General features: G+C 40.1%; 1 protein-coding gene across 1 annotated transcript in view; it reads left to right on the top strand.

Moving 5' to 3' along the window:
• Positions 1-26,936, top strand: part of IFT80 (intraflagellar transport 80) — a 109,624-nt gene that overhangs the window by 62,309 nt on the left and 20,379 nt on the right. Inside the window, exons 11-15 of the mRNA XM_058661499.1 lie at positions 1,060-1,134; positions 4,568-4,731; positions 23,769-23,833; positions 25,478-25,613; positions 26,005-26,152. Of these exons, the coding sequence (XP_058517482.1) occupies positions 1,060-1,134; positions 4,568-4,731; positions 23,769-23,833; positions 25,478-25,613; positions 26,005-26,152 (588 nt within the window). The remainder of the gene's footprint in view (positions 1-1,059; positions 1,135-4,567; positions 4,732-23,768; positions 23,834-25,477; positions 25,614-26,004; positions 26,153-26,936) is intronic.

The raw sequence follows: 26,936 nt of genomic DNA, 5'->3' as shown, positions 1-26,936 counted from the left end.
CAATAAACATGGGCCTATATTCCATTTATATAACATATTTTTAAAAGAATTTTTTAAAATTGGAAAACAGATATACAGAGAGGAGGAGTAACAAAGGAAAATCTTCCATCCATTGATTCACTCTCCAAGAAGCCGCAATGGCTGCACCTGTGCTGATTGGAAGCCAGGAGCCCAGAGCCTCTTCTGGGTCTCTCGCATGGGAGCAGAGTCCCAAGGCTTTGGGCCATCCTTGACTGCTTTCCCAGGCCACAAGCAGAGACCTGATGGGAAGTGGGGCTGCTGGGATTAGAACTAGTGCCCATACGGGATCCTGGCATGTGCAAGGCAAGGTCTTAGACCACTAGGCTATAGCGCCGGGCCCTCATTTCTATAACATCTTATGCTATATCAATAGTACATATTTATTGAAAATAATATAGTACTTACAAAATATATATATTATATAGTAGTTACAAAATACTTCATAAGGTGTTTTTGTTTGTTTCAACTCAGCAGTAACATTGGGAGGCCTATAAAGTGTGTTTATTATGCTCATCAAGTTACTGTTATTGTAGTTTTTTTGAAGTTAGTACCCATGATCTAACACAGTTTGCCACATACTTTATGGAAGTCATCATTGCCCTCACTTTGCAAGTAAGGAAACCAATGCTTAGAAAGTTAAGCTGTTAAGTTTGTGTGGATAGGAGGGGGCAAAAGCCATGTGTCTAACTAATCCAGCTGTGTATAGCCATGCTGCCAATGTTTGTCTATTGAGAAGCATCAGGTGAAGCTCAGAGGTAACAGATAGCAGGCTGGGCCTTTCGGTCCTCAGTTTACATACTGTGATGTGTACAGTAAGTACTTGTTGAATGTCCTCTACGTGCTGATTGTTGGAGACCCACAGTTTCTGCTTTTTAGCCATAAATATAAACATTTAAGTGATAGAACAGGAAGCCAAGTGCTGTAAAAGTAATATAAGTATTGTGAAACTGAAGTCATTTATGTTAAAATGGGTACTTATTCAGTTGTTCAAAAGTTTTTGTATTTTAAATGCTAATATCCATCTTCCTTGTCATTTAGTACGAAGAACTGGAATACACCACTTATATTTGATCTCAAAGAAGGAACTGTTAGTTTAATTCTACAGGCAGAAAGGTAATTTGTTTATGATGTTTAACTTTGGGGTTTGGGGTTTTAAATGTCTCCAAAAGCAGTTAGCAGTCTATAGAGCATCCATTTGCAGAATGGTATGGGAATCATTTAGAATCACCTATCAAAAAAAAAAAATCTGTTATTTTTCAGAGGGAAAAAGTCAGTGGTTCAGAAATTTTGGTCAGAATTTCTTTCTTAAAAAGCTTTTGAGGATTATATGTGAGTTATGTATCTCACATATAATGTTAAAGGTGAGAACTAGGAAAGGTATGTATTTATTTACAATGATGAGAGGAACTCATTACAGGTAATCATCAGAATAATGATGTGAAATCCTTTTGGCTGCCTGATTCCTCTATTTCTCATTGTGTTGTTTGAGTTCTGTGTTTCGTTTTAAATGTCGGTTGGAAGTAATTGTCTTTATGAGCCACCACTAGGCTGAAATCAAATTCCCTGAACAAACAATTCTCTACCGTAACTTTTACAGGACTGACAACTCCAGGCCATTTAATGATAGTAAAGTAGGAAAAGCTACCATTCAGGAACCCACACTTTTCCGTGAAAACGATCGATCCGTCTTAGCAAGCACAGGCAGTGAAGTGCAGAATAGCGCAGCTGAGTCAGAGGCCGGACTTGGCTTCAGTCCAGTAAAACCTGGGGTACAGTATGGAAGTGTAATTGACATTTTCCTAAAATAGCTGCCCATAAAACCTCTGCTCTTCAACCATTTGCTTTTATTTCCTACTGCTTTACTCGTCGCCCAACCAGCTGTTCATGGTGTTTTCATCAGGTTTTCCAGCCCACTGTTTTTTATAAATAGCAAACCAGAAGAATGGTAGTGCAGGTGAATTGGTAGTCTGGCACAAAGAGGAAGAAAAGTAACTGCCTGGCAAGGAGCTCAGAGAAAACAAACTCAGAAGTGTACAACTGAGCTGTGTAGTCGTTCTGAGCAGTGACAGAGTCTCATGAATGTCAAAGCCATCAGTGATGGAGATGCGGCAGGCGTGGTTCGAACAGTCCCGAGGGAGCAGGAAAATGTCGCAGTATGATCCATTGAATGCAATTGTAAAATGGGACTCATTTGTTTGTGTCATAGAATTTTGAAAAAAAATTCTTTTTACCACTTGAAGGATGACAGTTATCTACAAAAATCATGTTTCTGAAATGCGTTTTTGCTCATGATTGCAAATAAATTTACTTATTTGTGTATTATTTATAAATGTAATTGTTGGGCCTGGCGGCGTGGCCTAGTGGCCAAAGTCCTTGCCTTGAACGCACCAGGATCCCATATGGGCACCGGTTCTAATCCCGGCAGCTCCACTTCCCATCCAGCTCCCTGCTTGTGGCCTGGGAAAGCAGTCGAGGACGGCCCAAAGCTTTGGGACCCTGCACCCACGTGGGAGACCTGGAAGAGGCTCCTGGCTTCAGATTGGCACACCACCAGCCGTTGCGGCTCAGCTGGGGAGTGAATCATCGGACAAAAGATCTTCCTCTCTGTCTCTCGTCCTCTCTGCATATCTGACTCTGTAATACAAATAAATAAATCTTTAAAAAAAATAAATATAACTGTTTAATAGGGACATATGTTAGTAGCATTAATAATTAAGCAATTAAGGATGATTTTAGGTAGTACTTTCACTGGTCTTGTTTACAGACTCAGAGATGTTTTCCTGTTGAAATCAGGTATTTATTCACATTGAGGTTTGAAGACTACAGTGCTTGTTCTGAAGAGAAAATGTTTATAGTATTGAGACAAAAAATAAAAACATGTTTTAGTTTGTTAAAATTGGTAATATTGTTTTCATACACAAATGTGCATGGCAATACATTAATGTGTTAGGCCCAGACCCTTCATTTAAATAAACTACCTCCCAATCCTAAAGTATTAATTTAATTCAACCTGTACCATTATTTTTTATTAAATACCAACTTTTGATTGGTCTTAGTGTTTGCTTGCTTTTGTTTCTAAGACAACAGGAAAATTAGCAGTTTCTGAATCAAGGTATTTTAAAACGTTGAACACAAAATTCTGAAAAGTGGTAATATCTTGGGCATTGAGAAGGCAGGCATGCCAACAGAGCAGTGTGACTGTGTACATCAACATGGGCACTGGGAAGGAAGTTTAACGATGTGTGTTACGTATTTTAAAGGGTATGCTTTTTTGATCCAGTAATTGCGTTTTTCAGTTATCCTAAGGATACGTAGGATAGACACACAGAGATGTATGTACACTATAAACATTCTTGGAAACAGAATAATTTGAAATAAGATAAATGTCTATCAGGAGTTAGTTGAGTAAAGTTATTGTCTATATTTTGTTTGCCATTGTCATCTCTACGGAGGTGAGGCCTTGGACAGGTTTTGCTTTCTCTTTATTGTTTGAATTTTTTTTTACAGTATTCATATATTTTCAAAGGAAAAATATTTGTTTTTAGCTAAATAAATTATTTGCTTATTTAATTGATAAAAATAACTGCACAGAACCCTATGCCTTCAATAAAACTGTTAATAAATAAACTTGAGTCCGTGCTGCAGAAAAAGTACAGATTTTAAAATGGCAATCCATAATGAACATCACTGCATAATTTTAAAGCCAGATGCACTTCATTTTGATAAATACTGGACATAATGTTAATTTTTGAATGTTTTTTCACTTTTATAAACATTTAACCTTTGATTATCTTTAGCATAATCTTTTAAAATATTTACTACTACTTGCTTTTAAAGATGTGGCAAGTTTTTTTTTTTTAAGATTTATTTTATTTTCATTACAAAGTTAGATATACAGAGAGGAGGAGAAACAGAGAGGAAAATCTTCCATTTGTTGAGTCACTCCCCAAGCAGCTGCAGCGGCTGGAGCTGAGCTCATCCAAAGCCAGGAGCCAGGAGCTTCTTCCAGGTCTCCCATGTGGGTGCAGGGTCCCAAGAACCATCCTCTACTGCTTTCCCAGGTCACAAGCAGGGAGCCAGATGGGAAGCGGGGCTGCCAGGATTAGAACTGGAGCCCAGATGGGATCCCGGTGAGTTCAAGGCGAGGACTTTAGCTGCTAGGCTACCACACCAAGCCCTATCAGTACTTGTAAGGAGACAGCATCTAGAATCAAAGTCACTGAATTGTAAATGATAAGATTTTCTGATTGCCTTTGTCTAGAAGTTCCTTCTAAGAAAAGGAAACCTGTTATGGGTGTAATGTCTAAGAACTCAAAATTATCGTAATAGGGTGGTGGTTATGGACGTTATGATCTTTGATGGACAGAAGCCCTTGGAGCAAGCCAAAACAGCCAATGTTGACTTTAAATTTGAAAATACTATGTATTTTTCAGTGTTCCTTTGTGCTTATTTAATTTGTGGTATCTAAACATTTCCAAATGATAAACTGTTTTTCTAATATATAAAAGAAAAATACAGTGTTTGAGAATATCTTTTTGTTTTTTAGACATTTTCTTCTTGTAGATGGTGGTGGTATCTATTTGTATTCTTATGAAGGGCGCTTCATTTCTTCTCCAAAATTTCCTGGAATGAGAACAGATATTCTAAATGCACAGACTGTGTCTCTGAGTAATGACACCATAGCAATAAAAGATAAAGCTGATGAAAAACGTAAGTATGCTTGTATAATTTTCCATGACAGATTTCCATGAAACTTGTTAACACTATAAAATGTTCACAACTTAGTTTTTGTTTTGCATTTGTTAATATGCTAACTTTATAATAAGGTTCTTAATTTATGCAAAACATGAATTAATAAATTATCATATTCTCTTTTTTAAAAGTTATTTATTTTTATTGGAAAGGTAGATTTACACTGGAGGAGATAAAGAGAGAGAAATCTTCCGTCCGTTGGTTCACTCCCCAAGTGGTCACCATCGCCAGAACTGAGCCAGTCTGGAGCCAGGGACCTCTTCCGTGACTCGCACGTGGATGCAGGGTCTCAAAGCTTTGGCCCATCCTGCACTGGTTTGCCAGGCCGCAAGCAGGGAGCTGGATGAACGTGGCGCAGCTGGGACACGAGCTGGCATCCATATGGCATCCCAGTGCGTGTGAGGCGAGGACTTTAACCACTGAGCCGTTGTGTCTGGCTGGCATATTGTCTTAACTTAATGGAACAAACAGATATTGTTACAAAATAAAAGAACCATGAAAATTACTCTTTTTTTTAAATTTGCGAGGCAAAGAAACTGGTGTGTGAGAGAGAGAGGGGAGACAGAGAACGAGAAAGAGAGCGAGGGAAAGAAAATCTGATGTGCTGACTCTCCAGCGCTTGCAGAAGCTAGGTATGGGCTGTGGGCCAAGCCAGGAGCTGGGAATGCCACCCAGGTATGGGCTGTGGGCCAAGCCAGGAGCTGGGAATGCCACCCAGGTATGGGCTGTGGGCCAAGCCAGGAGCTGGGAATGCCACCCAGGTATGGGCTGTGGGCCAAGCCAGGAGCTGGGAATGCCATCCAGGTATGGGCTGTGGGCCAAGCCAGGAGCTGGGAATGCCATCCAGGTCCAGATCCCCTGGATGAGTTCCCTCAGTTATGGGAGCCGTCGCTTTCACCTCCAGGGTCTTCATGAGCAGGCAACTGGAATCTGAAGCCAGAGCTGGAACCTGAGCCTTGCGGCACAAGAGTGTCTCAGTCCTCGGCTTTCTATATTTGGTAGCTATAGGTAGTTTGAATTCATGATTGCGGTTTTAGGAGTGTATATTAATGTTTACGTTTTTAATTCTTTTTTAGTATTTCTTTTTTCTTCATTTGATAATATAGTAAATACTGCTCTTCACTTTACTATTTTAAATATAGATTAAATTAATATTTAAGTTAATAAGATGGAAGAAAGATATGAATAACTTAAGTTTTAAAATTTAATATATAGGCCACATTGATATTTCTAAACTAAGAATGTCAGGTGTTTTGAAATTTTGTGGTGCAGTGAAACCATTTTGTTAAGGTGTTGCTAGATCATGTATTCATTGGTCCAGCAGATATTGTTGAGTGCTTACTGTGTGTCAGCTGTGTTCCTGTCAGTTGAGAGTACAGTGGAGAACAAGCAGGCGATTCAGTAAATTAAAAATAAGCACTCATGTGCTGTTACCTAATGATCTGTGCTGTGAAGACAAATAATGCAGGGTGAGGGAATAGAGAATTTTGGAGGCGAATCAGAGGAATGATTATCAGAAACGGAAGCAAAATGATTATGCAGTAGGAGTGACTGGCATGTTTAAGTGACTATCAGGATGGCATGTGACCGAGTCAGCTAAGAGCCAGGCAGAGAGTGCAGGAGAGGACAGAGCCATAGGCATGAGCTAGATTGTGTAGAGACGTGGCTGTGAGCAGCGTGTGGCATGCCTAGGTAAACAGAAGGACAGGGAAGGAGTAAGTTTGGAGTGGGTCTGCAAACTAGAGTTCTGCTCTTGTTCTGTGTTGAAATACTTTTCTCCATTTGTGGAAAGATAGAGTAAATAATAGAATAAGTAAGTCCTGGGTACAGGAAGGCTGTTGGGTCTGGAGATGTAAAGCTGTCAGGTGTACTGCTGGGGCTTTAAGCCGTGGCACTAAGTATCCTGGGAAGGTAGTGGATTGGGAGCAGGACCAAAGGCTGACGGCATCCGTAGAGAAGGATGTGTGAGGAGGGTGAGCCAGTGGGGGTAGAGGAAAATCAAGAGATTGAATGAGCTCTAAGTCAGCCTTTTACTTTTTTTAATAAAGCTTAGACAGTTTTCTCTCTGTCACTACCTATTGTGAAATAGAATACATTACTATGGAATCTTACCAAAAAGAAAATCTTATTTTAGTATAAATATTGTTGGTTCATACATGAAAGATCTAGTTCAGGAGCAGGGAAACTCTTAAATATTTGGTACTGTCAGATAGTATCACCTCTTATACTGATAGGAGAGAAAGCTCTCCAAGGAACTATTTTTATTTATACTTTAGCTCAGTATCCGGAGAGCAGATAGAATTAGGGTGGCTGAGCAATTGCTAATAATAGTAGTTTAATAGTCAAATTTTTAAATTTGAAAATTAAAAAAAATTTTCCTTATCCAATAATATCCAAAAATATCCAGTGATTATCCTTATCCAAAACCATTTTTTAAATAGAAACCTTAATAAATTATGTGTTTCTAACGAAGGAAACCCTATCCTGAAATTTTCTGTAGTCATTTCACATGTAAGCAGGTTTGTTTATTCTGTAATCCTTTGATAACTCAAAGAATTTTTTTACCTAAAAAGAATTAGTGAACATTTTCGATATAAAGACTTAGAAGCTAGAAAATTATGCTTTACTTACATAAATTGATTATTCAACAATGTAACTGTATGATTCTATTTTGCCATGAACAGAGTAAATACTTCCCTATGTTTGTTTTCTTTTTAATCTGGTATTTGTTGATGGGTAATAGAGGTAGATAGTAACCATGGGACACAAAATTGAAATGCTTGGCATCCTTAGCCTATAGAAAGGGACCATTTTCATGGCATACTGGTAGTTCGTAACTTGGGAGCTCTTTTTTTTTCTGCCCAGCAGTTCCGATTTATTTGGGAAGTACAGATTCTTATATAGGGTAAGAGATAGCCTCAGGCTGGAATTTCAGGAATTCCAGGAGGGGAGAAACTGGGAGCCAATTACTCGGAGCATGACTGCAGAAGCCACCTCCTATAGACCAGGTCTTTCTTTGAAACGACTTAACCCCTGCCCTGGTTCATGCTCAGGGCTCTGTCCTTGGCTGCCATCTTGCTCGCCAGGGGTAACCCAGTGACCTTGACTGTTGGTCGCCATCGTGTTGTGACCTCTTTGCTCCTGAGCCCCACACTCCATCATTATACATTTCCATAACTGAGAAGCCATGAAACAAGGTCAACAACTGGTATGAATTAGAACAACAGCCTCAACAACAACGACAGCAAGAACAAATTACAGCTCCATGAAAAAACACGCCACTGAGTAACCAGCACATGGGTGACAAAAGGGAGATGCAAAAGTCTCTTGGGAAAATGATACCACCGTATAATCCATGAGCTAGCAACCAATTCAGCAAGATAAAAGAGTATTTGGAATAAAGAAAACTGAAATAAAAAACAGGAAAACATGGGATGTTGCCAATACAAAACAAAGCAGTACGGAATGGATTATTGAAGTTACGCTTTCCATGCTGGTTTCCTTATATAAGAGAGAACATATGGTATTTGTTCTTTTGTTATTGACACATTTCACTGAGCATAAAGGTCTCTAGTTGGGACCACCTAGTTGTAAATAGTATTATTTCATTCTTCTTAATAACTGAATAATATTCCATGGAGTAGATGTACCACAGTTTCTTTAACCACTCTTCTTTGGACACACATCTGGATTGTTTCCATGTGTTTGCTATTGTAGATTGTGCTCATGCAAATATAGGATCGCAGATCCCCTTCTCATATGCAGATTTCATTTCTTTTGGGTATATTCCTAGGAGCGGGATAGGTGGGTCATATGGCAGATTTATTTGCAGTTCTCCAAGCACTCTCCATACTGATTTCCACAGTGGTTGTACCAGCCTACACTCCCACCAGCAGTGAAGGAGTGTGCCTTTCTCCCCACATCCACACCAGCAGGTGGTGTTAGTTGAGTTTTGAATGTAGGCCAGTCTGATGGGTGTTAGGTGGTACCTCAACATGGTTTTCATTATCTCCCTGATGGCTAGGGAGCTGAGCATCTTTTCATATTCTGTTAGCCACTTGAATCTGTTCTTTTGAAAAATGTCTGTTCATTTCACTTGCCCATTTTGTTACAGGGTTTTTTGTTTTGTTTTGTTTTTGCTGTCCCTGAGTTTCTGAAGTTCTTTGTAAATCTTGGATATTAGTCCCCTGTTACTTGTGTAGTGTGCAAAAATTTTCGTGGGAGCTCTTTTATAGGCAAGGTGTTTGGACCAAGCAGAGCACTCCATATTATGGCAGATGCTCAATAAATAGCCTCAGATGAATTTGCATTCCCTCTGGGATAATGAAGCACTAGAATGCTGCGTCTGCTTCTCTTCCTTGTCTACTTTGCACAGATAGGCTGTGATATTAATGTGAGTAATTAAACAAATATCTGGGAGAGCGGATCTTAACGTTCAGAAACAGTTGTTTCAACTGCCAGCTTCTTAGTGGTTTGTGCTGATGGTTCTGTTACATATTAACATTGAAATATAGGTCCATGGGCCGGCCCAGCGGGGTGACGGGCTGGCTCAGCGGGGCGACAGACTAGCCCTCTGCCTGTGGTGCTGTTTGTGTCCAGACTGCTCCACTTCTGATCCAGCTCTTTGCTTATGGCCTGAGAAAGAGTGGAGGATAGTTCAAGTTCTTGAGACTCTCTACCCACGTGGGAAATGCAGAAGCCCCAGGTCTCTGGCTTCAGATTGGCTCAGCTGTGGCCATTGTAGCCATTTGGGAAGTGAACCGGTGGATGGAAGGTCTCTCTGTCCCTCCATTTCTCTGTCAATATGCCTTTAAATAGAAATGAATAAATTTAAAAAAACCAAAGAATTAGGAGTCCTATCTCCAATTGATCAGAGCCAGTTACAGCTATGTATGAAGTTAAATGACATGATAGGTACTCTGGTAGCTGTTTATATTATGTACAGTTAGTAAAGGAATGGAAAGTCTCAATTTAAAAAGAAAAGCTAGTGTGCATAGCTATTAAAAAAGTTGGATTTAATCAAGCCACAGTATCTTTTTCAAGTGGAAGCTCAAATTTTGTAATCTTGTTTTTGTCTTTCATTAAGAACTCTTTAATTTTTATGGTTTTTATTTTAAAAAAAAACTTATTTTCATTTGAAAGGCAGAGTTACAGAGAGGGAAGACAGAGGGCAAGATCTGTGTGTGGTTTCATTCCCCAAATGACCGCAACAGTCAGAACTGAGTCCAAAACCAGGAGCCTGGAGCGTCTGGGTCTCCGACTTGGGTAGATGGGCCCGGGGACCTGAGCCATTCCCCACTCTTTTCCAGGCTGAATCACATGGAGCAGTAATGGATATGAACGGACATCCATATGGGATGCTGGTGCCACAGACAGAAGCTTAGCTTACTGTGCCACAGTGCCAGCCCCTTTTATTTTTACTTTTTAGATCTCAGCATAATTGGCAGTCTTAGAATATAACTCAATGTTACGTGATTTCTTCTATGAATATAGTTAGTTACTGCAGGCTTAACATTCTTTGCTTTACTAAAAGCTAAGAATGTACTAAATGTACTAAATGTAATTCCCTGAAATGAAATATCATGTTATATATATTTTGGCATTTTTAGGATCTGTATAAAATATCCAGTACTTTTGCAAACTGCTCATGCTACTTTTCTCATGCCATCTCTGTCTTTTCATTTGTAATTCTGTGCATATGGATATGTGACAAAACTCAGAAAAAAGGGGAAAATAAGTGCCTTTTGGTGCAAAAATTTTTTTGTCCATGAATTTCTGAAGACCCCTCTTGTACATGGACTTCATTTTTTTGCACCAAAACAAACTCATCTTTTACTTAAAAATTATATTTATTTATTTGAGTGCAGAGAGATTGAACAGGGAAGCAGAAACAGAGAACTCCAATGAGCTGACTTAGCCCCCTAAATGCCAGTGGTGACCAGGGCTGAGCTAGGCTAGAGCTGGCTCAGGGAACTCAAGCCAGGTTCCCCGCTTCGGTGGCAGGAGCCAGTGATGGTAGCAGGAGCCAGTGACGTGAGCCATGACCACTGCCTCCCCCTGTTCTGTGTGAGTAGGAAGCTGGAGTGAGGAGCTTGCAGCTAGGTGCCAGTGTGAGCATTTGATGTAGAATCAAGTGTCTTAACCTCTAGGCTTAAACCCTCCCCGTGGGTTCATCTGTTATTTCTACTTTTCATGAATTTTTTTAAATACCCTTGCATTTTATTACAAATGCATTATAAACCCAAGATTGAAACAATTGGAAAATTACTTAAGAAGAATCACCGAAACACTAGCAACCTCATTTCCAGTTTTTTCATCATTTTTTAAAAACAGAAAACAACTGTCAGTGATAGCAGTGTTGTGATGAACATATGAAAAGCAGAAATGGGATAGCATTTGTTCCTGACTTCGTTTATACAGTAACTCTTATCTATCTATCTAGATATTACAGTTTTACTGCTTCAGAACAACAGGGAATGATTGGGTTAGAAACAGAGCATTAAATTATTATTTAGTGATTGATGTCATGAAAGTACTAATGTTAGAGGAAGCACATGTGAGTTAAGAGGAAACTGGAAACAAAGTCTTAGGAACAAGAGTTACTAACTAGGTAAGGAGGAACTGTTCACTGGGAACGAGGAACCGGCTGACATGGAGGAGAGACGAGAGAACCTAGTGTCTGTGTGTGCCACACGGGAGAGTTTCTAGAAGGATGCAGAGCATCTGGTGACTCCCTGAATGGGGACAAGGAAGAATCGTTTCAATTTGGGAATATATGAGTCATTGATGACCCAGTCAAAAAACAAAAGCTTTGCATCAATGCAGTGATGTTGAACAGCCAATTGTGATGTGTTGAAGGGAGTTGCAAAAGTTGAAATGGGCACCAGCATTGTCCCCATTGGGTTAAACCACTCGCAGGAATGCTAGCATCCCTTTACGGGTCCTGGTTCAAGTCCTGGCTGTTCTACTTCCCATCCACCTCCTTACTAATTGCCTTGGGAAAACAACAGCAGATGACCTAACTACTGGGGTCCTGGTGGCCTTGTGGAAGACCCAGATAGAGCTCCAAGTTCCTGGCTTGGGGCTGGTCCAGCCCAGCCACTGCAGTCATTAGTGGAATGAGCCAACAGATAAAATTTCTCTGTATATGCATGCCTCCTTCTTTTTCTCTCTGTAACTCTGCCTTTCAAAAGAAATAAAATACATCTTTCAGAAAAAGCTATAAAGATTGCATTTTTAAAAATCTGACATGATTGTTGTTTCAGGAAGTGTAGATTTGGAGACAAAGAATTTATAGTGACTACAGGAAGATGGGAAGATTTTTTTTTCAAGATTTATTTCCTTATTTTGAAAGAGTTACACAGAGGAAAACAGAGATCTCAAGATCTTTCATCTGCTGACTCACTCACCTGATGGCTACATTGACTGGGACAGTGCTGGGCTAGGCTGAAACCAGGAGCCAGGAGTTACATCTTGATCTCCCAAGTGAGTGACAGGGGCCCAAGCACTTCATTCATCTTCTGCTACTTTTCCTGGGCCTTGAGCAGAGATGCTGGCTTGGCAGTGGAGCAGCTGGGACAGGAACTTGTGCTCATGTGGGATAGCTGCATTGTAGGCTGTGACTCATTGGCTATACCACAATGGTGGCTCAGGGTTGTTTTTTTAATACATAGCAGTGATTTAAAAATGTTTGTATACTGGGCATCAGCATGGGAGAACGGAATAGGTTAAGATACAGGAAAATCTTGGAAAAGTTAGGCAGGTGGAATGTGGTGAGGATGAAGTGGTAGTGACAGTAGAAACACCTTCACCTGAAAGCTGAGCTTGTGTGATGAGGATTGAAGCTATTGTAAGTTTGGTGATAAATCTGAGAGAAAGTGAGCTGTTGTATCAACAGTTAGTTATCAAAGTACTATTCTTTTTTATTATTATTAATTACATTGCATTATGTGACACATTTTTATAGGCACTGGGATTCCCCCCACCCCTCCCCAAACCCTCCCCCCCACGGTGGATTGCTCCACCTTGTTGCATTACCATAGTTCAAATTCAGTTGAGATTCTTTCAATGGAGGTATTTACCAAGCATAAAGTCCAGCATCTTACTGTCCTGGTGAGTTCAATGGTTTCTTGGTGAGACCATCTCTGGTCTGAAGGTAGAGTCGGCAGAGTATCATCCCGATCAGTTAAAACAATTACAACAATTTACACCATTATGGTATTAATTGACATAGTGTTGATTAACCAGTATGTTAATAGGAAAATGCAGGCTCTCAACCACATCCTGTGACTTCTTCATAGACATTTCAATTTTGGTTTATATTCAGCCGTGTTCTATACACCTTAAAATGGGTATAGATTACTATTCAGCTGTCTCGTGTTCATTTTCATTTTAGTATTTAGCTGTTTATAGTGTTGAAGCATGATTTTGCTGAACTTAGTTGTTTTTTTTGGGTGGTCTGAACTGGCTTATAGCTCTAACAAGACGTGTCTACAGTTTAGGTGTAGGACATTTTTAGGAGGGGTGTGCAGAGAAATCCCCAATACCCCAGTGAGGAGTAACTAATCTTTGTGTCCCACCTAGTGAGGTATGAGTAAATCCATGCTGGCCATTTCCTGTCTGATTCTAGGCTTTCCTTGTTGTTGTCTGTCTGTCTATTCTAGGTTTTTTTGTTTGTTTGTTTGTTTGTTTTGAGGGGTTTCCTGAACGATCCTGATGGTCATTGTGAGAGAGGGTGGGGATCCAGAGCCGGAACTAGGCAGGGACCAGAGAAAGCTCCCCTCCCTGGTCTCGAAGGAAGTTTATTATTCTTCTGTTTCTGTGGACCGCTCATGGCTCCTGGTTGTCGTTCCGATGACGCTGGTTCCTGCACGGCAGAGTTTGGACTTCTTCCATCCCCTGTGGAAGCTCCAGATGGGGGTGGGTGACGTCAGAGTTCTCGGCCTCTGAAGACACTCCAATTCCCTGTGGTCTCCTTGGCAGTTGGGATGTAGTGCTTATTGCTTGTATTGATAGTCCGTGGTGAGGATCTGGAGGTCTTCATGGTTGGGATCCGAGCCTCCTCCTGTCCACCTGCTCCACTCTGGAGTACCCCCCCGCTCCATGCACACGACCTCCTGTTAAGAGGCTGTCAGGATCGCTCCCGATTGCCTCCTTATGCCTTTGTAGCTTTACTATTGTCTAGTGCTGACTCGAGTCTGTTGTTTATGAGTTACCAGATTTGATCCTGATAGGCTATATTTCACGTCTTCCTCACACTTTTTAGGGAGATGGAAGATTTCTCTGCATTCCCTCCCCATTACGGAGTAACATAGGGTATTAAGAGTGTTTTAGGTTTTACAGATCTTTGATGTAGATCATAAGCAGTCTGACATTAATTGTTGATTTATAGATTACATTGCATTATCTTATTGCATTGGATACAGGCTGTTAGAGATTGCAATAATATTACAATATACAGATACTATTTTCCAGATTGACATCTTTTCATCTCAAATTAAGGCAAACAAGTGGTATTTAACCTTTTGGGTTTGGTTCATTTCTTTTAGCATAATGGATTCCAGTTGGGCCCATTTGGCCACAAAAAACTGCATTTTATTGTTTTTAATAGCTGAGTAGTATTCCATGGAGTAGATGAACCATAGCTTTCTTTATTTTTTTTTTCAAAGATTTTATTATTATTGGAAAGCTGGATATACAGAGAGGAGGAGAGACAGAGAGGAAGATCTTCCATCCGATGATTCACTCCCCAAGTGAGCCGCAATGGGACGGTGCTGCGCCGATCCGAAGCCGAGAACCTGGAACCTCTTTCGGGTCTCCCACGCGGGTGCAGGGTCCCAATGCTTTTGGGCCGTCCTCAACTGCTTTTCCAGGCCACAATCAGAGAGCTGGATGGGAAGTGGAGCTGCCGGGATTAGAACCGGCGCCCATATGGGATCCCGGGGCGTTCAAGGCGAGGACTTTAGCCGCTAGGCCATGCCACCAGGCCCGAACCATAGCTTTCTTATCCAGTCTTCTGTTGATGGGCATTTTGGTTGCTTCCAAGTTTTTTCAATTATTGATTGTGCTGCTATGAACATAGGGGTGCATGCTGGTTTCTCGTGTAGCAGATGTTTTGGATGTATTCCTAGAAGTGCTATTGCTGGATCATATGGTATGCTGATTTTCAGTTGTTTGAGTGTTCTCCATACTGATTTCCATAGAGGCTGTACAAGTCTGCAGCCCCACCAGCAGTGGAGTAGGGTTCCCTTTTCCCCACATCCTCACCAGCAAGTGTTGTTGTTGGTTTTTTGTATGTGTGCCATCCTTGCTGGTGTTAGGTGGTACCTCATTGATGTCTTAATTTGGATTTCCCTTATTGCCAAGGAACTTGAGCATTTTTTCATTTGTTTGTTTGCCATTTAGGTTTGTTCTTTTGTGAAACGTCTGTCCATTTCCCATGACCATTTCTTGAATAGTTTGTTTGTTTTGGTGTTTTGGTTGTTCTGGAGATCCCAAAGTACTGTTCTTCATATAGTGAAATATGTCTTACGCTTTCATCATGATCCATTTTCTTTTACAATTTATTTTATTTTTATTGGAAAGGTAGATACACAGAGAGGAAGAGATACAGAGAGAAAGATGTTCTGCCCACTGGTTCATTCCCCAAGCAGCCACAACAACCGGAGCTGAGCTGATCCAAAGCCAGGAGCCAGGAACCTCCTCCAGGTCTCCCACATGGGTGCAGAGTCCCAAGGCTATGAGCCATCTTCTACTGCTTTCCCAGGCCACAAGCAGGGAAAGGATGGGAAGTGGAATAGCTGGGATTAGAACTGTTATCCATGTGGGATCCCAGGGCGTACAAGGCAAGGACTCCAGCCGCAAGGCCATGACGCTGGACCCTCATCATGATCTTAATATCCCATTTCTATTTCAGGGGTCCAAGCAATTCTCCTTTTTTTGTTGTTAATTTTAATTTTTTTTTTTATTTGAAATGTAGAGCAAAAGAAGAGAGCCAGAGAAAGAGGGAGATTTTCTCATCCTCTGATTATTCCCCAAATGCTTGACTGTCAGTTGGGAACTGGGGACTCAGTTCAGCTGTTCACATGAGTAGAAGGGACACAGGTACTTGAACCGTTCCCGACTCTGTTCCTGAGTTTGCCCCAGCAGAAAGGGGCACTGAGAGCAGGGCTAGGACTGGAATTCCATATGGAATGCAAGTGTGCCAAGGTGGATCTTAACTGCTGGGCCAAATAAGCCCATCAACCCATTTGTGAAAAAGATTGAAATTAATTTATTTTAATTTTATGGTGAGAACACTTAATTTGAGATCTCTCATCTTCACTCTTTTTTTTGCTCTATGATACAATATTTTAACCATGGGTATAATATTGTATATCAGACTTCTGAAACTCTCTCATCTTGCATTATTGAAACTTTATACATTTTGAGTAACAATTCCCATTTGCCCTTTTCTGTTCCTCTGGCAGCCACCATTCTGCCTTGCCTCTGGGTAAGTTTGACTGTTTTAGATATCTCTTACAGGTGGAATCATGTAGTTTTTCACATAGCGTAATATGCTCCTAGTGTGATTTGTAGATACAATTATAAGAGCATAATGGTATTTCTTTCCTCGTTTCTTCCTCCTACCCTCCTTTCTTCTTCCTTTTGCTTTTTTTTTTTTGGTAGTTTTTTGAGATAACATTTTATATTCAATTACAATAAAGAGGCTTAATACTTCACTTAGAGTTTACCAAGTAAGAAAAGCAGAAATACGTCGTTTAATGGGATTAGAAACAATAACCATAAATAATAATTGAACGGAAAAAATGACCATTTCACCCATGAACAGCAAATTTTAAAATAATCACCAATCATTGAAAGTATCCTAGTATAACATTTTTACTTGAGCTGTGGTTATGCAACAAGGTGGAGGAATCCACCATGGTGGGAGGGTTTGGGGAGGGGTAGGAGAACCCAAGTATCTATGTAACTGTGTCACATAATACAATGTAATTAATGAAGTTAAATAATAAAAAAAAAAGAGAGAGAAAAAAAAAACATTTTTAACTATTGTTTTGAAAAAGGTATAAAATAAATTTTACAAAACTTTATTTGAGCAATACTAATACACACAGGCCTTTCTTTTTCTTTAAGTAGTATGGATATTTTAATTATACTGATTTTTCCAGTTTGTGATTGTGAGAGATTTTTGTGGTTTTCATTTGTTTATTTGTTTCTTCTATTTCTTTATTTTTTCTGTCTTTTCGTGGTACAGTTTCTTAGGCTCCGGGATTTCCCTTCCATCTTCCCCCCTCACTATTTTCTCCTGTAGCAATGTTAGATTCCTTCCACAGCAATCACAAGTCCATGATTCTACTGTGTAAGTGCATCCTGACATTGTAGGTGTAGACCATGGTGGAAAGCCCAGCATTCTATGGTCAAGATATATTTAACAGTTTCTTTGGGAGTCCATCTTTGATTCAGAAGTAGAGATGCATGCGGTGATGTATCTCCACTATGTGGCATACTTGCCTCTGTTGTAGAGTTCCTGTGGATGAATGTATGTATATACATGTTTACCTGTACGTCTATTGATCTAATATTTTGCATGAAGGTTGCCTTATATCAGAGAGAACATGTAATATTTGTCCTTCCATTATTGGCTTATTTCATTGAGCATAATGGTCTCTAGTTGGGACCGTTTGATTGCAAATGGAATAATTTCATTCTTTCTAATAGTATTCCTTAGACGTATCACAGTTTCTTTGTCCATTTCTCTTTTGTCTTAATCAGTGTCAGTTGTATCTAGTGAGTGACACAGAAGTCCAGTCTACTGTAGTTTGTAGGGATAAAAGTGTGGCTTTGAGATGAATAAGGATTTCTGTGGGTGTGTGTTGTTGGCCCACAGAGTTTGGTGTCATTCTCTTTGGTGAATGAGATAGCCAGAGCCTTGCTTGGTGCTGAATGAGGAAAGGATGGCTTCCCTCTTGTCCTACTGGTAAGTTCGAGTGATGCTGGGGTTATGTCACTGATTGCTGTGACTCAAGGACTGTGTGATACAGGTTGACCCTTAAGTCCTGCTGGGAGAGTCCACTGGTACTATGGCTTATAATGCCAACAGCCCAAGTCCTAGGACTATGGAATGTGAAGTGGACTCTGTTCCAGATATACAGAGACTACAAAGTACATGGGAGATTTTACTTTGAGGATTTAAGTTCAGAGATGTAGTATGTAGGCATATTCTTCCCTTGTCACTGGGTAGATTCCAGGGGCACCAAGAAATTTACAATGAATTGTTGGAGTTGTTGTGTTTCAGAGTATAGTGAACTCTTTACCCAGATCTCACAGAGTGACAGTGGATTTCTTTTTTTAATGGATTGTTTTCTGATGTTAGCTCCCAGAACCCAAGGGAATCCCCTGGCTCGTGTAGCATGGGTGAGTGAAGCTCTAAAACAAATGCCCTTTAACTCCCACAGTTTCAGCGTGCAGGAGGCCTGTCCTTAGATCACGCGCTGCCCTAATTCTGACTATGATGTTAGTAGGAGCAGAGTAGAGGCATAAGTATGGCTTCTTGCTGCCAAGTGTGATGCTGTGTGTGGGTCAAAGAGGGGAGAAAAGGGAAGGATGGTTTAGTGCTGCTAGCCCAGCAGTTGCTCACACCCTGTTCAGCTCTGCAGGCTGAAGCAGAAGTCATTGGGCATGCAGCAGTTTCTTCCTGCCTGAGGTGGTCATGATGGCACACAGCTGAAGCGAGTCGCCCATTGCAGCGGTGTCTCTGTGTTCCCTCTTTTTGTCCCTTAAGTCTTGTTTTTTTTTTCTTTACATCTCTGAAAATTTCCATCAGTTAGATCAGTTCTTTTTCTTATTCCAGAGCAGCTAAATTAGTGTGGTTAAACCCTATTGAGCCATCTTGTATCAATCTATTATTAATTTTTAAGTAGCAGCCACACTGTTTTCCACAGCAGATGTATCATTTTGCATTTCTACCAGCAATGTGTCAGTGTTTGATGTCTCCATGTCGTCACCAACCCTTGTCTTCCTTTTGTATGTGTGTAACAGCCATCCTGATAGATGTGATGTCACATCTCACTGTGGTTTGGACTTATATTTCCTTGGTGATTAGTGACTTTGAGCATCTGTTCAAATATGAGAACATGTTAATCAAAGCATATGTTCTACCTATCTTAAAATCAACTCTTGATTATTTATGGAAAATATTTAATTTTGAAACATCTGTGCCATGCCATTATAGGAGTTAATTCTCCTATCAGTTGAGAAAAGAAATCATTGCAAATAACACTCAAAACGAAGAAAACATTTTAGAAGCAATGCTAAAATAATCATGTTCCAATTAAGAATAATTTTTCTACAGATTGAGTCTTATTTGTATGTCCCGTTCTTTCTTAAGATAACTCTAAAATTAAGGGACTTACTGAAGATATAATGAGGACATTTCTGTAATATTCCTTCAAGACTTCAAGGAAATTATGTGTAGAAGCTGGCTGAGCTTCCATAACAAATGTCTGTGACAAATATAGGTTTTAAAGACCTCTCCATAGTTCTGAAACAAACTATTCTGATATTCTGGAACTTTGAGTTGAATACTGTATAGCAAACCATTCATTTGCAATGGCATGTTGATGACTTTTCGAGAGTCTCAGTTGTTGATATTCAGTAACTTTCTACTCCTGCTAGGTGTCCTGCAGTTTAGCTTAGACACTGACTTGTAATATTACAAGTTACACAACTCCAGTGGTTAAGGGCAAAGTTTTTCACGAGACCCACCTCCCTTCAAATGCCAGCCCAAATTTCATGAGATCCTCTGGGCACCAGCCCTTTTTTTTTTCTTTTTTTTCCAGCCCTTTTGATTGTCCAAATTTGAGATCCTCACAAGCCATCATGTTCAATAATTTGTTAGAATGATTCACAGAAACACAGGAAAGTACTTTTTAATAAAGGATACACCCAGGATGGGGTCAAAGAGCTTCTATGCCTGTTGCCATGTAATCTGGGCCTGTCATCCTCCAAGCTAATCAATGTAGTCAGCAAGCAGAAGCTCCAATTCGCTTTGCTATCTAGAGTCTTCCTGGGACTTATTATCTAAGCATGATGAAATCACTGGCAGTGTGATTGAACTGGGCTCCTTCCAGGCTCATTTGCCAGTTGCCTCCCCTCACCCCTCTCACGTGGCTGCTATGAAAGTGTCTTAAACCTCCAGTTAGGGTATCTAGTCCTCTATTCTGAACCCATTTGTCTCTGTCCCTTCACCCCCAAATTCCTAGATCAGTATAAGAAAAATTGCTATCAATTAAGTAATTCTGAGCGTTTTTAAGTTTATAAACTATGGACCAGATTGGCATAATGGTGGTGCAGGAGGCATCCATTAAGGGTGCCAGTTGGTGTTCTGGCTACTCCGTGTTCAATCTAGCTTTCTGTTTATGGCCTGGGAAAACAACAGAGGATGGTCATAAGTCTTGAAACCCTGCTCCCACGTGGGAGACCTGGAAGAAGCTCCTGGCTCCTGGCTTTGGATCAGCTTAGCTCTGGCTGGTACAGCCATTTGGAGGGTGAATCAGCAGATGGAAGATCTCTCTATCTCTCCTCTGAAAAAAATCTGCTTTTCAAATAAAAATAAACCAAAAAAAAAAAACTCCAGGCCAAGAGCCCAGGATAAATTATTTATTATGTTACATGTCACCCCTAAGCTTTAACTATTAGTCCTTTATAACAGGAGTCATTCCCACCAATAGTACCAACAAGAATCTGCCCATTTTTTCTTAAAGTCAGTATGGGATAGGGATTGGCAGTTTTTAATTCAACTGCCAATACATTTGCCCACCAACAATGCCAGTGGTACATTGTATAAGAGAATAGAAGTCAAGGATATTAGCACTAATATTATTCATTAATATTATTAGAGCCCCTCTAGGGATTAGTAGTTAATCCAGTCCATCATTCTGTTTTGTGACCAAAGTGTCACCCAAGTTGAAGTTACTGAAGTTTACGGGATTCAATTCATTCTTTTTAAGGATTTATTTATTTTTATTGCAAAATCAGATACAGAGAGGAGGGGAAACAGAGAGGAAGATCTTCCATCCAATGATTCACTCCCTAAGTGACTGTAACGGCCAGTGCTGCGCCAATCCAAAGCCAGGAGCCAGGAACTTCCTCCCGGTCTCCCCTGTGGATGCAGGGTCCCAAGGCATTGGGCCGTCCTCAACTGCTTTTCCAGGCCACAAGCAGGGAGCTGCCAGGATTAGAGCCAGCGCCCATATGGGATCCCGGTGCATTCAAGGTGAGGACTTTAGCTGCTAGGCCACTGTACTGGGCCCTCAATTCACTCTTGTTGGTTTCCAAAAGCAAGGGAAGTCTCAGCAATACATGACCTCACCCTTTGAAGCATCTGGTATAATTGAGCTAAGAGACAATATTGTCTTGTTGAGTCTCTGGTGAAGCATTACTGTAGTATTGGGTTTCACTCATCAGATAACCCATTGACTCATTCCTTCTCTCTCAGCTATAATTTCTCCTTTCCATTTGTATGGTAACTGATGGGATATTTTTATCAATAGACAGTAGAGTTGCATTCAGTGTTAACCCCAAATTGGCCAGAGGGAGTGAGAATTCAAACCCTTCTCCATTCCCCATCCATTGCAGACACACCAGAAAAACAAAGGTATGTAACTGGTGCAGACGCTCCATTCGGTTTAGTCTTTTAGGGTGAGTATGCACTCCTGCAGGCATGTAGGCCAGCCCTCATGTCTGTCTCTAGCCCTGCCTCGTACCCAATCCAGACAACCAGTGTTGCCATTGCACATCATAATTATCCATCAAACTGTTACTCTGATGATATCTCTCTGCCTGTTAGATACTGTGGACTGTAAAGTACTTAGGACTTCACCAATGGATTTGAGCACCACAGTGTAGGGCACACCCACATCAAAGTGTCTTAGAAACTTCTTCACTGCCTGACATGTTTGCTCTCTAATGTGTGTAAGGTTTTCAGACCTTAACTGGCCCTTCCCTAGTCTTTATCTTAGGTGAAATCAGGTGTCTTGTTGCCATCAGCATTCCAAAGTTTTCTAAACTAGGATGAATGGATTATACTTAGAGTTCCTAAGTGTTAGGGTATCAGCAGGAACTCTACCCACCCCTGTGTTTTGACCGTGGCAACATTTGCCATATTCATTCACATTTTTGACAACTGTCTCTGGCTACTCTGCCAGAATGAGTCTCTTAATTCTCTTCTTTCTTCTCCTCTATTTCATATCATAAGTGTTTGTTGTATTCACCCCATTCATAATAATTGTTTAACAGTCTCCTACTTTGGAGGAGTTCCTTGACACTCCCACCTGTCTACCTGTCTCTTGGGACTCACTCTAGTCTCTCAATGTACATTTTTCATTTTGAAATGACTTTGAAACTACTAGATGTACCTGAAAGTGGCCAGCGTCAGGATCTTTCCCATTCCTTCAGGAGAGATCCAGCAACTGTAATTTAGGCTGCTTAGAATTTATATTTGGTCCATGTCTTAGTTTTATTTTAACGTTTACAATTACCAGTAACTACTGGGTTATAATAACTAATAGATGGCATTTTTCTTTAGTTTCTTTATTTTTCTAAAAGATGGATTTATTTGAAAGGCAGAACAACAGAGAGCAGAATAACGAGAGAAAGGGAGAGTTCATCCATCCTCTATTTCCCAAATAGCTTCAACAGCCTAGTATGAGCTGGGCCAAAGCTAGGACTCAGGAAGTCCATCCCGGGCCCCCATGGGAGTGGCAGGCATCATCTTCCACTGCCTTCCCAAGTTGCACTAGCAGGGGTGTTTAATCAGAAGTAAGTAGCCAGGACGCCAACCAGCACCTTGATGTGGGATGTTGGTGTTGCAAGTTGTAGCTAAACCCTACTGTGCTACAATACTGACCCCACTTTTTTTTTTATTATTTTGCATTTTCTTACATATTTAGTAAATCAGTTCCCTAAGAGTTGAATCCATTATTTCTAAACTTCGTGGCTAAGCTTTATGTCCCACAGTTCATTGCAGCATAACAGCTGGTTTGTATCATGGTCAAACTGTGACCATGGAAGCATCGAAGGTTCCTCATCCTTTCCTTCTTTTCTCTTCCCAAATAACAAGTTTCAGTGAGTGTGTCATTCTGCCAAACCTTATGTTTAATAATAACATCACCATTTTATTTTCATCTCAGCTGGGGCAGTTCATTTCTGTCACTACTGGGATTTATGGCAGAACCCAATGCTTAAAGGCACAGTCTTCCGCCAGACCACCACAGCTCAGATGTGAGCCACAAGCCACAGGGGACTCCCATGCCAGCTGCCTTTCTGGCCACTCGCAACAGTTTCAGTGGTTCCCATGCTCCTGTCAGGTTTTATAATTTGCTGAAATGAGTCAGTTCAAGGATGCCATCCGTAGAGTTATGACTTTATCATACAGGCTGCCCACAGTGTGAGGCCTGAGGAGTGACCTTCTCATCCTGTGTTTAGTCTACTTGAGTATCAGCCCTATCCTGCAGCTGTCCACAGATCCACCAGGACTCTTCTTGGTAGTGTAACAATGACACTGCTGTGGCTCAGCATTCTAAGGCTTTGGAAATTTCTATGGATAACCTTAATTAAGACCAGACAGATTATTGCACCATTAGTAGTACATTAGCAACAAAAACTAGATGTACATAACATATTGCCTGGCCATACTATTCATGACAGTATTATTTAGGAAGGTGTTTGAAAAAGTTGTCCTCTGTTCTACAGTTGTTCTGAGTGTCTTTTAAAGAAATGTGACCCCATTATTAAGTAGGAATTCTGTGCTTCTGTTTGTCTGTAGTCCAAAGAACTGAATAATTTCTCACCGAAATTTCCCGTTAAAATTTTTATTTCAGGAGTGAACCAACAGATGGAGGGTTTTTTTTTCCTGTCTCTTTGCTTTTCAAATAATTTCTTTTCTAAGAATCTAATACAACATATTAATTTGTATTGTACTTTTTTTTTTCAAGTCATCTTCCTCTTTGAGGCGACAACCGGAAAGCCATTAGGTGATGGGAAGCTTCTTTCTCATAAGGTAATGACCTCAGCGATTTCCAGTGTAAATAGCCGCTGCTAATTTACTTATTTTTTAAAATTCTTATTTGCATGTTATGGGAGAAAATATAAAAATTGGGTTTATATTTAACATACACACACATGTTACAGAGAGTGCTCTTTCTAAGAAGGGGCTACCTTAGAGACTCAGACCTGGAATGGGAAGTCAGTAGCTGCAAATTAACTGCATAAAAAGATGTGATGTGTGTATCCATTGTCCAGGCCCTTTATTGCTTTTCCATAGCTCATTATATTTTTATTAGACTTTTAGCATCTAATGAATAAAAAGAGTTTTACTTCATATATGCCTTAACATACATGCAACAAAATTATTTTCTTCCTTAAAATATAAATTGTATTATAGAAAAGAGCTAAATTACAAAATCATTATGAACTAATCCATCAGTTTGGATAAAGGTTAATATGCATTTTGTCCTATTTTAAAATGTCTTGTAGTGCAGTAACTTAATGGTGTGATTGTAATTCTTGCTGAATTTAGTCTTCAGATATAGTTGACAGTAAACACCTCTCTTAAATTGAGTTGAAGTGAATCCATACTGAACCATTTCCAAGTTACAAGAAAATTCATCTCGGGGGCCAGCATTGTGGCTCAACAGGTTAATCCTCCATACTGTGACACTGGCATCCCGTAGGGTGCCAGTTCATGTTCCAGTTGCTCCACTTCCCATCCAGCTCCTTGCTTATGGACTGAGAAAGCAACGTTGGAGGCTCAAGTCCTTAGGCCCCTGCACCCACCTGGAGACCTGAAGAGGCTTCTGGCACAGCTCTGGATGTTGTAGCATTTGGGAAGTGAACCAGCAGATTGAAGACCTTTTCTCTCTGACTCTCTTTCTCTCTGTATATCCGCCTTTCAAATAAAAATAAATATTTTTTTAAAGAAAATTCATCTCATTAGCTATTATATTATTAATATTAATGCAATGTGTGCAAATTATTCTGTTATTCTGGAAAAAGTAGTCATTTTAAAGTCAAAAGTCTATGTTGCAAGGTTTAGGAATGCTAGCACCAGCTTTTTCTGAGCAAAATCATTTGTGAATATGGGTCTCAGTTTCTCATTGCAAAGTAAGTATATGCCCACGTCAAATCTCTTATTTCACATGGAATATATATGAAATTTTGTGCAATTTAGGGCTTTAGAAGCATGAGCTGTTTACATTTAAACTGAAAATGTATTCTTACAGCTCTTTAAAGTGTCAATGTTAGGCAGTCTACTTAGAATCAGTTGTGGTGTAAGAAACTTATTGATCAGCTTGGCCCTCCCAGGTGGTGCTCAGACTTGCCGCGTGCTCACCCGTGTCCTGCAGGGAGAACGGAGCACACAGGGCCCAGGTTCTCGGCTGACCAAGCTTGAAAATACATGCTGCTTATTGTACGTTATGGGTCTTTTGGATTTTAGTCAGCATAAGTATACTTTCCGTACAACTTCTGAATTATTAGTGAATTAGCAATTAAAATTATTAAAGGAGGATAGTTTATCATTACATTAGGTGAATAACATTTAATTGGTTTGTAGCAGTGAAATGATCTTTTTATTAAATAACTTAAATGATCTATGTCAAGCACTGTAGCTAATCCAGTTTATACCTTTTTTTTTTAATCTTAGAATGAAATCTTGGAAATTGCTCTGGATCAAAAAGGACTTACCCATGATAGAAAAATTGCTTTCATCGATAAAAATAGAGATCTCTATATCACTTCAGTGAAACGATTTGGGAAGGAAGAACAAATTATCAAACTTGGTAAAATAATTTTAACATATTGAAATTTTAATTATTGTTAGTTTACTTTGAACTACTCTGTAACATATTAATAGTTTACTTGAATGAATCTCTAGGAACATTGCTTAGCTACTTAACTCTGTCTTAGCAGCAAGTCTTTAGCTGCTCCAACTAAATTGACAATGAAAGGAAAGACCTGCAAATTGAAAATATAATGGATCTATGAAGAATATTCAGTATTTTCACATTTTCTCATGTGGATTAGTACATGTATTTTCTCTATTATACATTCAGAAAGTAAAGTCACATTTGACAGAAATTAGGTGGGATCTTGTTTGTTAGCTGGTTTTTAAAACAATATACTTCTAATCCACATTGACACTAACAGTGTATTAACTTTGTTCATCCTAAGGAACGATGGTGCATACTTTAGCATGGTGTGATACATGCAATATCCTTGCTGGACTCCAAGATACTCGACTGACAGTGTGGTATTACCCTCATACAGTGTATGTGGACAGAGACATTTTGTCAAAAACATTGTATGAAAAGGATGCAAGGTAACATTTTAATACATAGAATCCTTTGTTGTGGTAAATAAGCCTAATGATATCATGTTTTTGCCTCATGTTTCAACCTTAATTTATATTTAAAAAAGTAAGTAGTTCAGCTGAAGCTAAATTAATGAAATTTTAGTGATGGAATCCAGCTGAAAATGTTACATAATATGAACTATTTATCCATTTTTTAATTTTTTTTTATTTTTTTTATTTATTTTTTTTTTTTAAAGATTTATTCATTTTATTACAGCCAGATATATACAGAGGAGAGACAGAGAGGAAGATCTTCCGTCCGATGTTTCACTCCCCAAGTGAGCCGCAATGGGCCGATGCGCGCCGATCCGATGCCGGGAACCTGGAACCTCTTCCTGGTCTCCCACGCGGGTGCAGTGTCCCAATGCATTGGGCCGTCCTCAACTGCTTTCCCAGGCCACAGGCAGGGAGCTGGATGGGAAGTGGAGCTGCCGGGATTAGAACCGGCGCCCCTATGGGATCCCGGGGCTTTCAAGGCGAGGACTTTAGCCGCTAGACCACGCCGCCGGGCCCCATTTTTTTATTTTTTAAGATTTATTTATTTTATTACAAAGTCAGATATACAGAGAGGAGGAGAGACAGATAGGAAGATCTTCCGTCCGATGATTCACTCCCCAAGTGAGCCGCAACGGCCGGTGCTGCGCCAATCCGATGCCGGGAACCTGGAACCTCTTCCAGGTCTCCCACGCGGGTGCAGGGTCCCAAAGTTTTGGGCCGTCCTCAACTGCTTTCCCAGGCCACAAGCAGGGAG

Source organism: Ochotona princeps, chromosome 3 (assembly GCF_030435755.1).
Source record: "Ochotona princeps isolate mOchPri1 chromosome 3, mOchPri1.hap1, whole genome shotgun sequence".
In the NCBI taxonomy this organism is placed as follows: domain Eukaryota; kingdom Metazoa; phylum Chordata; class Mammalia; order Lagomorpha; family Ochotonidae; genus Ochotona; species Ochotona princeps.
Note: the sequence above shows the minus strand (reverse complement) of the source record. Positions and strands in the feature narration are given on the sequence as shown.